The following is a 12114-nucleotide window of genomic DNA, read 5'->3' on the forward strand; positions in this document are numbered from 1 at the left end:
ATAAATTTCAAATAGCTTTATTTTTCCATGTTTAGTTGAGTTTACACTGAAATGTTTGCAGCAGACTGGCCTGTATTTACCTTATCCCACTGTGGCCAAAAAATGTGTGTGTTTAACATTGATTACTACATTTTTTTTAATGTTACTAAGCAGTCATTGGGGACTATAGATATTTTTCAAATAGAGCAGAATCTAGAAACATCCTTTTTTAATGGGATTATATACTAGATTACATTTATTGTACTTGGGTTATATACATATTTTATTCATGCAGGCGGGTATTTAGTTAATTCTCTGTAAACAGAGAATTTACTAAGCACTATGTACTTAAAATTCACTATTTTAAGTACATAGTGAATTTAACTCTTTTTCAGCTTCTTTTCCTTTACTAACTACAAACAAATCATAAATCTGCAGAAATCTCATTTTGCTGTTGTTTTCCAAAAGGTTTTTGCCTTTGAACTCTTGTCCCAGCAAAATTGCCTCAGGCAACATCAAGCAATTCAATAATTCACTTTTTTTTTTTTAAACAGTAGTGGAATTTGAAGCCAAATATCACAGAGGCTTTATGCATTTTGAGCCGGCATTGAAGTTTTTAGGTCCACATCCAAACGTACAGGGGTTGACAAAGGTTGCCTTTCATGCCCTGCGAGAGGCTGTTAAAATATAAAAAGCAGATCTGAGTGAATGTCTGCAACAACTAATCACATTAGCATACAGAGCAGAAAAAGCTTACTGCATTTCCTCGGCTGCTAATGGCGAGAAAAACAAAGGCAGCGGAGGAGCTTGACTCCACAACTCTGATTAAGGGGCCACTCCCCAGAGAAAGTCCTTGCAAGAGTAATGGGCAGTCGTGAACTAGCTTTACTTCCATTAACCACACCAGCAAACATTTACATAATGTACACATAATGTGCTGATTCATTCTGTCCTCATTCAAACGAGCCTCAGATAACTGACCGTGGCTGGATCACAGCCATTCATCACGTCGGGTCATTTACATCCAAAAGCACTAAACAGGCGCCACACATGCATCTCTGCCAACATGCATTACGGGATCGTTTTTGAAAACTTCCACATCAAATCACGGGAATCGCACAACATGCTGCACAGAGATACCATCTGTAAAGCCCTTCTGCCAAATAAATCTTAAGGTGTTAAAAACGTACAAAACATTTATTTAATTTCAGGGTTTTTTGTTTGTTTGTTTTTTTATCTCTGTCAAACAACATTCAGGTTTGGATTTTTTTATTTTATTTTCAGAAACGGCGTTTCAAACAATGGAGGTCAAGAGATTTCATTTCCCCCAAGTTTCACGAGAAGATGTTTGGCCGGAGCGCCGACGAGGACATCACTTTAAATTTGTGTCACCCTTGTTCTGAGAGACGTCTCTGAGACTTCAATGCCAAGTATAATCAGGGAAAGCTGCAAAGTGAAGATGGCTCAAAGTATCAGAACCATGAAGTTCACGCCTGTTCCGTCCTAATCAATCACTCGCCTGTCCACCAGACGTTTCTCGGCCTTTTAGTATGATCTTTATACGCTGTGACGGTGGAAGTCTTACATCCTCTAGTTTCTCTTGATGCAGTGCTTTTGTAACTGATGGAAAACACGACCAGCAGAGACTTCCTTTACCAAAACGGCTTAATTCACCGTTAGGCTTAGAAGAGATTTGCATATGTGACTACTGTGTACTCTGGGAAGCAGACTTAAACCGGACGACCCGAGTTGTCTGCAACGTTAATGCATCGACAACAGGTCTTTAATGTATTTTGGTGCTAAGCCATTCAGTGATTTATAAACTAAAATAAGTGCTTTAAAGTTTATTCTCTGAGCAGCCATCTATGCAAAATGATAAAATCCAAAAATCCATATGAATTTTTACCAAAGTAAACTAAGAAACCGAGAACTACTTCCTTCCTACTTCAAAGCAAAGTTACCTTTTTCTTTTTTTTTTTAGATTTTAGAGATTCTTCATACCACAGTGATGGCTCCCATAAGCAGTGCTTTACAAGGTAGGACAGTTGCAACACTGCTCCTAATTTTCACCCCTAGTTCCTCAGCTAGTTGTTAGAGAATAGCACTCTGGAACAATAACGAAAACCAGAGACGAAACAAATAAAACATTTACAAGCATCAACACTCTACGGTAGGCAGAAATGAGAACGAACAACACGAGAAATTACAACTCCAGAACAAAAATAAACACTGACAGAAGGAGAAGAAGAAAAAAAAAAGTGTAGTAAACAAACAACTCCAACACAGACACATAGAGAGTAAAAGTGAAGAAAGAACACTTCACGGTGTAAATGAAACGGCAATTTTAGTTGCAATCAAGAATAATGGCTGAAAATCACAATTGAGAGCAGAAAAGCTTCTTCGTTTGTGTTTTTCTTCTAGTTGGCACAGTATTTCTGCATACATTAGAAAAAGAAGAAGAAAAAATAACTACCTAGTTATCTCCTTCAAAGTCTTACACATATTTAATAATCTGTTTCATCTTTCTAATGACAGGCTGTAAGGAAATAAATCAAACTTTGAAATGATTGATTTTTCATAAAACTTCTGTCCTTTTAGTAAGACAGTAAGACCGTTTATTTGATGGTTCATTGAAAATTGGAGTTATTGTAAAGGTTGGTTAAAAATGTGTTCCCTTCACAGGATTATGACATAAAACTGTGACAACAATAAGGAGAACTGAAAACGTCGTGGCCTTGTCTCATATGTTGCCTTTGTATGAATAGCTGTACCATGATAATTTATCATTTTTGTGCTTATTCAAATGCAAAATCAACCGATTTCACAACATTTAGCATACCCAAACCAGTTCAAAATGTCCTTTCAATATATCAGGAAACCTTTTTGCAAAGAGGCCTATGAAATTAATAGCATGGACAGATCTGCACACGGAAGTGAAATTTAGCAGCTATGAAATGAAGACCTTGTATCCATTTGCTTGATTACACTGTGCACAATAGCTAAAGAAATAGCATAAATGTTTATGGGCATCCGAATGAAAAGCCTTCACAATAAAAAGATTATATATATATACAAACATGCATCACCCAACTTAAAAGAGCAAAGAGCAAATTAAAACTGCTTGTATGCCAGGTGAATTGTGTGTTCAGGCTACAGATCCAACAGGTGTAATTTGGTACATATGACATTCTGAATGCATTAGAGGGAGGGAGAGTGACAAAGTGGTAAAAACAACTATGTGAAACCAATTATTAAGTGAAAAATGTGATGCATTTGCACACAAATTTCACGACACATGACTTTTATGCCATTTCATACAAACAATGTAGCGAGAGAGCAGTCTACCCGTTATGTTGTTGATAGTTTTGAAATTAAAATTGTCCCGAGTTTAGATAAAACCGAGTTAGAAAGGTTGTGCAAACTGGTTACAATGTGTTTTAAAAGGTTCTTAGGGCTCGTAAAACATAATCTGTAACAATCTGTCACATTGCCATTTTGTAAGAGGAGCATGTTTGGCGTTGCTTCTTGGAAATCTCCTGCTTCATCACAGAACCTAATATAGGTCTCGTTGCCACCATCCAGAGCAGCTTAGAGGCAGAGTTGGGGCACGGTGTCGGGGACGAAGGGAGAAAACTGCTGTGACAGTTTTATAAGCGATCTAGATGTGTGCAAGAGCTCTCTCCATGTCAAAAGAAAACAGATTGCAAAACAGTTCCAGGTTATTTTATTTATTTATTTTTTTTTTTGGTATTTCAAAGTCAGCACAAGTCGTTGTGTGAACTCAATGCGCTCAGTCTATCAGCAAAATGTGCACTTAGAAACACAGCAGGGATGATTCCCAACAGGTGCCTGTGCAACAGCAACTCTCTCCATAAGAAAGGTAGCAGAGCATTATAGAAGAGGGAGTGTGATCAGTTTGAACAGTATGTAAGCTATTGGCAGGCCACCAGAAATATATCTTTTTTTTTTTCTTCATGGGCTACATACAGTTGCTGGATGTGACCCTCTGGCCTTGAGCTTGTCATGTCTGGTATACACAATGTAACAACTGTAAACTCAAGACATATCTTCAAGTTTACCTTTTTATTCTTTGAGTAAATCTGTAAAAAGGAACGAGTTGTTACATCGTATTTCCAATCTGCGGCGGTGCATTAAAAATATTTAAATGACTTATATGGTTTCATGTCCTTTTCCATATTCTTTACTTGCTCTTGTTTTGTAATCCTTGTTTTAGTCTTAGTGAAATACTAGCTTCAGTAAATGCCCATGTCATTTTTGGGATGTTCTGGGTTTTTTTTAATGTTTCTCCAAACACACCACATTACAAAAAGCCATACGAAAATGACTTAATATATAGCAAAAGCTGTCTTTTTGGCAACAAATGGAGAAAAAAAGCTATTTTACAAAAGAGAAAAATTATACATATATTAGTTCAAGGAATACAGAAAAGAATGCTTAGAAAGCAATTATATATTTTTCTATAGGTTGAGTCACAACTCATACTGAACCTGCTTCCAGCATCAGCCATACTCAAATGAAGCCACTAATCAATAGGTTCCCCTGAGCTCACCATCCCACTCACTTCCCTACGCATACACACAAGTATATTACGTAGTCACTTTAAAAGCGTCTCCCCAGTGTACGCAAGTGTGAGCTTAGAATACAAACATCAGTAATGACGACAGATAAAGGAGTTATTAGGAACTGCACAACCTTCAGTCAAATTTTCCGTTTCTTTCCTTTTTTTTTTAAATCGACATGTTCCATGCTTCTTTGAGTCAACTTTCTCTAATTAACCTTTCGGTGTTCTTGCTCTGCGCACACATTTACTCAGACACCTTGCAGCGGGACGGCAAGACATGGACCCCTGATGAGATCGGGAGCGCCGGTTTTACCGACCGGCGGGATAAAGCAAAGCCGGCGCGTCGGCTAAACAAACACCATCAACCGAAGCTCCTTCATGAACTCCATCAGAGGGCGGGCAAACAGAGAAGCAGACACACTTCCGCAAGTCGCCCACACATGCTGCTCAACAGTGTTGCACAGCTAAGGAAGCGTGTGCCAAGACAAGTTAAGCCTTTGACAAGTTTGTGAGAGTCAGGACCTTGCTGGTGGAGAGGGTGTTCATGCATAAGCAAGCAGCTGAACCCAATGGGCAGTCCCTACTTCTGTTGCCTCTTGCAAGAATGACCACAGGAAGAAATTGGCACGCACATCTTCAAACTTAGAATCTACACGGCCAGTGACGTCAACAAAAAAAAAAAAAGAAGAAAAAATAAATAAGATTTACCCTTTGAGTGACGTCCGTACGCAGAGAAACACACATAAGATCTACACACGAACACACAATATCCTCATTAAAATTCCCAGGCTTCTGCAGCAGCGGTGTGAAGTAAGAGCTGTGCAAGCCCCTCCACTGATAACAGACAGAAATCGGGCTATTGTCTTATTTTAATCCATTTGAAGGAGTGAAGCTGGAAATATCAGGGAAGAGTGAAGACGTGCGTGGAACAATCAGTGGAAAATTGTACCGCCATTCCGGTTGGTTTCCACAATAAAAAAAAAAAAAGTGCCTATTTCGTACTGCTCCAGAGTCACTGAGAAACTATTTCCACAGCGCCAACATCAATATCACCCACCCGATATTAGCATATAGAAAAACACGACCGGATGTTTCTCTTCTGGAGGTTAATGCAAAAGTCAGATGAGGCTGTACGTCTTTGTCTTCTTTTCTGCACCGGACCCATTTGTTCTCCGTTTATTCTCAACTGCTGAGGTTGTTCAAAGCATGTTTAAAGGGAGAGCTAAAGTGGCCCTTTTGTCAAAGCCTGCATGGTAAACGCTGACCTGGTTTATGACGAGGCAATTTGTTTTCCATTTGACCACAAGCTGAAAACATTTTGTCGTTTGCTTGCGGAGGTAATTTGACAACCTTGTGTAGAAGTGGAGCAGTAGTGGCCTATTTTGTTTTTAATAATAATAATAATAATAATAATAAAAACTGTTTCAGTATTGATTAGCATTCACAAAGCCTATAAACTAAAGGAGAATGATTAAGGTTTCAAAAAAAAAAAAATTAAAGTCGACACTGAAGATTTGCGAAATATGACAAAGTAAATGTTTTGACACTTTTGATTTTATGTCTTTCCACAAAAATAACAATAAAAAACACTGCGTTTGGTGCCGTTTGTGAGCTGTTATTATTAATAATACAATTATTATTATTATTACACCGTATTGTGACACTTCTAATCAGTCAGTCTACAATGAACCAGAATGAGTTAAGTTCCCCAACATCAATTTGTTATTCACTCGGTCACTTCTCTTTCCTCCTTTGGCCAAATGTCTCTTAGATGTATTGTGCTCCGTGTCGGTCAATGAACTCTCTGAGCCTGCAATAAGCAGCCCCGGCAGAACTCTTAAGCCCTCCTCGATCGCTCACTCAATGAAACATTAGACGCTGCAGCAAAATTAATGCGGCTGAAATTAAATGAGAACACTGAAAAGGCTTCCCTATAGGAGAAAAAGAGGAGAGTTTCTTAAGCCGAACATCGATCTGTGCAGGAGCTGGGCAGGGTGCTGTATTAACTTTGCAGAGGACCTTCCCCGAAGACCAAACTGTGGCCAACACAACTGAGGTGTCAGCAGGTATAAAATGTGCTTAGATGAACTTTTGAGCTTTGTTAATATGTCACCTTTGAAAGTAAATAGCTAAAATCCCTTCCTCCAGGCTGACAGGATAACTTTAATTATGCTGTATAGAGAATGGTTTACAAAACACTCAAAAGTAAACTTTAGGGTTTTTTTTTTTTTGTTTGTTTTTTATCAATACAATAAACAGCGACAGTCTCACATATTTTCTTTTTTTTGTGCAAATAAACATCTCAAAAAGTGGTGTGCATTTGTTTTTCGCATAACTCTAAACACAAAATCCACGCTATAAAGCCTGAAAGTTGCAGCATCGATGTATGTGAATGTTTTTCCTTCAGCTGGCGAGAGTTAATGGAGGCTGGATGGAACAAAACAAAATAAAACTGGAAGAATATCTATTGGACGTTCCAAAGGACTTGAAGCTAAAGAAAAAGGTTTAACTTTCATTAGGACAATGGCGCCACAAGCAGAACCAGAGCTACAATAGAATAGCTTACATCAAAGTACAATGGCAAGTTTGAAAAGCCCAGTCAAAGCCAAGACGGCAATCAGATTGAAAATATGTCACATGGCTTAAACGTTAATGGTTACCATGAATATACATTCAATCTTGAAAAGAGAAATGAGTCCATTCTCCTGTATGAATGTGCAAAGCTGGTAGAGAAAAACCCCAGGAGACATAGAGGGGTAATTTCAGCAGAAGGTGGGTCTACAAATAATTGACTTAAGGAGGCTGATTATACTATGACTTTAGAGCTATGCCCTATTTTATGTTGGCCTTTCATATAAAAACCCCATACATTTTGGAGTTTGTTATTGCAATGTGACAAAATGCAAACAATAGTTCAAAGGATATGAATACATTTACAAGGCAAGGAATATTTAACATAAAACCACTATATGTGGAACGGCTGCTTTTATGAAACAGGAAAGAGGTTGAAGACGTGTATTTAATCTTATAAAAGCTAAAAGAAAGAAGAAAAAAAATGATAATTTCAATTCCAGAAAAGAAGAGCAAACAATTCTCTGGAAACAGTAAAATGAAACTAAGAGCAGAATCCTCTCAGTTTTAAGCTACTTAATGTAAAATACAGTGGTGCTTGCATATGCAAAGAATCCCTCCTATTCAGAGAAAAGTGAACAGTCTGTCCTGCCACTTAGTATTATTTTGAAAAATAAACAAAAGTGCACAAACGGCACAGCTGAAGAAAAAAAAAGCAGAAAACATAATGACAGGTATTGTTGATAAGAGATGCAGCACCAGAATGCCAGTTTTTGAGCTAATTAAAATTTGGAGTTGCAATCCACTAAAAATAGCATGTGCTGCAGAGGTCCATCAATTTAATCCCCCCCTCAGGGGACAGCTGGAATGCCGAATAATGTTCTTCTGCTGGATGGGCAACATAACACAATTCAAGTGGAGCACACGTGCAAGTGCAAGGATTTTATATGAAAAGAAAAAAAAGTTGGCAAAAGAAGCAATATTCTTCTTTTTCAGACACAAACAGAAAACAGAACAAGTGTCATTGATCTTTCTACATAAGAATGCAATAATGTATCTGCTTATAGAGACAAACTCCACTAGTACTGTTCAATATATACTTATAATTCTCTTTCATTCCTCCAATGTTTATGTACATGTTAAATATGCAAAACATTACAGAAAACAAATATATAGAGACAATAGAGACCTATAACACAATGGAGCTTTGGCATCCAGCTAACAAACATAATGAGTTTGTCAATTACAGCACAAAAACTACAAATGTGGAATGATGAGGCTCCCTCAGAAACCATTGTTTCTGTCCCACAGATGGTCTATTATGAGGGATGGCTTCATTTCCCCGTTTGTTCTTCGTGTGGGCTCCTTAGTACGGCCAAGGTGAAACGGTGCAGAGAAAAGACGGGGCACCGACTGTCAGCTGCTGAGATGCATTTAGCCCCAATCTCGTAGACCGCCAGGGCCATCCACAAGCTTTTCTAAACAAGGTTCAATTCCACAACCTCTGTCCAGGTGTCAGTCCAAATAAACAGGTGCAGAAAAGTGACTTGTACAGAGGAGTGGGGGTGGGGGCATACAGCAGGGGACACGGATAAGAAGAGCCAGGAGAGTGGGGGACAAGACCGGTGAAAACAGTATAGTGTTTTCATAAAGAAGAAAATTCAGGAAAAGTGAGCCTGAGGGCAAAATGATGGTGCTGCATCATTTACCAAACAGAATTTGATTTTGCCTCATTTCCATTGAATTGTACAACTTGAGTCAGAGCGGTTCGGCAAACTGTTTTGTCTGTTTTCATTGTATAAGAGGTTCACTCAATCAGCCTGTACCACACGGTACGGTTAGGGCGGAGCTACTGGCATGCGTTACGTTTCTGGTCACACCGTTGTGGCCTCTTAACCGCAGGAGCAGGGATTGTTTCTTGTGGACAAAACTGCAGCGTAGCACATTAACGATGACACAGGTTAGAAAATTCCCAAGACCTACAAAAACAAATACAAGCAGGAACCGACAAAGATATGCCGAGGTGTAATAAGTTACACTATACATTAAAAGTCCTTTTAAGGAGTTAGAAGTGCTGACCTGGAGTTTCCTCCAGCTTTACAAAACACAGACTAACACAGTGCTCTGCCTTCCCTACCTGTTGCTGCACATTGCTGTATGGATGGTGCAAAAAAGGCTATTCTCTTACAAGAAAGAAATATTGGAATGTTTTTAAATATTTCTGGTTGTAAGGAAACTCACAAAGGCTTATCGGTTAACCAGGTTCTACTCAAACACAAAGCCTGACTAATTAACCTGGTAATAACAGCGTTTTATCCTGGAGTTACTATAATGAGAACACATCTTGCTTGTAGATTTGTGACATAAGGTCACAGCAAAACAATCAACTGCCAAAAAAAAGCAATGAGGTTAAAATACGTTTCATCGTCATTTATCCTTATTTTAACAAATTTTACACAATGTTATGATAAAACATCAAGTTCAGATCGCTCACCCCTATATTGCGCAGTAAGCAACAGCTACCAATATGTTAGTTTGTGTTATTTTAGTGTTGTTGATTCAATATTGTGACTGTAATATATGAACAGAATTATTGCTTCTCTGTTTCAAATAAAAGCAGCTTGATACTTTTTCTTCTACATTTTACATAGATGAAAGGTCTGTTTACTCAAGGTTATCATACCGTTAGAATCTCAGAGAGGCAAAAACCCTGTTTGAACTAAAATGTTACTTTTTAAGCTAAACCGTAGCATCATATGTTTGCAAGCACTTGCACATTACACTTTACCACTTTACCGGTGTTGGACCACGCAGACTTTCAAATGAATACAAGTTTAACTGGAAACAACATTATAAGTGAAAAACCTTAGCTCCACTGCCTCTTCCTCTCCTCGATCGCTAGCATATTTGGCAACAAATGAAGCACTGAGAGTGCATCAAAGATGTATGATTATTTTCCAAGTCGTTTGGTATGAAAAAGAAAACAAGAACCTCTGCAGAGGAAGAGAAGCAGCAACGAAAGATTAGGAGGAAGCGCCGAGATGTTTCGAAAGCGAAGCATGCGATTTTAAAAGGATCTCAGCAAAATTTCTTGAAGCGGAGATGGTTAAGACCCAGGGTCTTCCTTTTTATTGCAGATCATTATAGTTCACCTACATATTTCTTGTCGTGTATAAACTCCCGGGTTTGGCTTTGTCTTATCCTTATAAGCCAAAGCCAAAACCAAAGTAAAACCTATATTTTACGGCTGCAAGAACAGCCGTAAAATATAGGTTAGTGCAAGACGAGGCAACCATTCTCGTGCCTCTGCTGTTGAGGTGAACGGATGCCAGATCAATAAAGCAATATGTATAAATCACTGTTTTGTTTGTCAAATGCTGATGGGGTCTTCTGGCTTTCCATACAGATACAGATACATACTGGAGAGGTCGAATTTACTCTGTGTTTTAATCAACAATCTATTTTTCACTGAACCACACCACCAAGCAGCCACAATATAAAAGTCTTAATGGGCAAATATGTTGTCAATTTGTATGTGTATGTACTGCTAAAAGGCTCAGTTTGTTGTGTGTAACATTCTTTAAGAAACATGGATTTAGGCAAGAGGCAAATGTCTCAGTAACTTGATGTGAATACTAGTTAATCCGTCTCATCTCAGCATCTCTGTAATCCTCGACAAATAGCAAAAAAAATAAAAAAATAAAAAAATCAGACAATAACAACCCACAAGAAACAAGCAGATATGATAAAATAATCTTGCAAATGCCTGTTCATATTTTTGAAGTAATATGATGACAATGCAATTTAAGACTTTTAATAACAAAAATATACAAGCGGCCATGGAAAATGTCAGAACTTACAATAGACGTCCACTCGGATGGATTTAATAGCTGGGGAACCGAGGCCGTTCTCAGCCTTGCAGTAGTAGCGACCCCCCTGTGTCCTCTGGATCTTCGCAATGTGCAAAGTGTCATTGAACACACTGGAGTCCTGGAAGCGATCTGACACGCTGCCAGCTGTCTTTGTCCATCGGATCTGAGACGGGGAAAAAAAGCAAACACCAATCATTTCCAGAACCCATTTCAAGAGCTAATCCTCTGTTAAAGAGGGTAAGTAGTGCACCAAGTACACAAACACTGTTTAATGTCTAGCAAAAGACTTTCTGGAGGTGTGTTGTGATGCAATTACCCAACAATGTGCGTTTCACCACAACAAGATATCTGAATAGTGTGGGAGCACTTATAAAGATGTCAGATTTTTGTGAGGTGAAAAAATTAAACCTTGAAAAACAATGAAAAACATTCCCCAGTTTTGGTTGTAATGTGTTGTATATATTATTTTCAATCGTTACTTACTAAAGATGCAACTCAGCACAAAAACACGAAGGAGGAATTTCATGAAGCGTGACAAACTGATTGCTAGTGAAAATCATAGATGTAAATGAATAACGTGCAGAGCCCGGTCAGAGAGTTGGGGGTATTGTTGCCTGACAGCAAAAAGCTCTTGGATCTTTCTGCATGTTCTCTCGGTACATGCACCTGTTCTCCCTGGGTACTCTGGCTTCCTCCCACAATCCAGAAACATAACAGTTACGGTAATTGGTCTCTCTAAAATTGCACACAGGTATGCATGCATGTGTGTGTTTATGTTGCCCTGTGAAAGGCTGGCAACCTGTCCAGATTGTACCCAGACTTTTGCTCAATTAACACTGCAGACAGGCGCCCTTCCCCCCAGCATGGACGTTGATTCGATGAAAGTGCATCGAATAAATAAAAAATAATGTTTTAAGTCATGCAGATGAAAACAACTGAGTAAATTGTAAAAACTGGCCATGCAAAGGCAGGGTTGCTAAGACTATGCTGTCCAACACTGGCTCATAATAGGCATACGCAAACAATGCCTTGATCTGGGGTTCTTTTCGGTGTTTATAAGCTATTTTGCTCTGAATGAATAAACTGAATCCACCCAGCTCTGTTACAACT

At 38.6% G+C, this 12114-nt stretch overlaps 1 protein-coding gene across 4 annotated transcripts in view; it reads right to left on the reverse strand.

Annotated features, from left to right (window-relative positions):
- mdga2a (MAM domain containing glycosylphosphatidylinositol anchor 2a) overlaps window positions 1–12114 on the reverse strand; it is a 215662-nt gene that overhangs the window by 111132 nt on the left and 92416 nt on the right. For all 4 annotated transcript variants that reach the window (XM_016661297.1, XM_016661296.1, XM_007573241.2 and 1 more), the window contains exon 3: window positions 10993–11167. In XM_016661297.1, the coding sequence (XP_016516783.1) occupies window positions 10993–11167 (175 nt within the window). The remainder of the gene's footprint in view (window positions 1–10992; window positions 11168–12114) is intronic.

This window comes from Poecilia formosa, unplaced genomic scaffold, assembly GCF_000485575.1.
Source record: "Poecilia formosa unplaced genomic scaffold, Poecilia_formosa-5.1.2 Scaffold321, whole genome shotgun sequence".
Classification (NCBI taxonomy): domain Eukaryota; kingdom Metazoa; phylum Chordata; class Actinopteri; order Cyprinodontiformes; family Poeciliidae; genus Poecilia; species Poecilia formosa.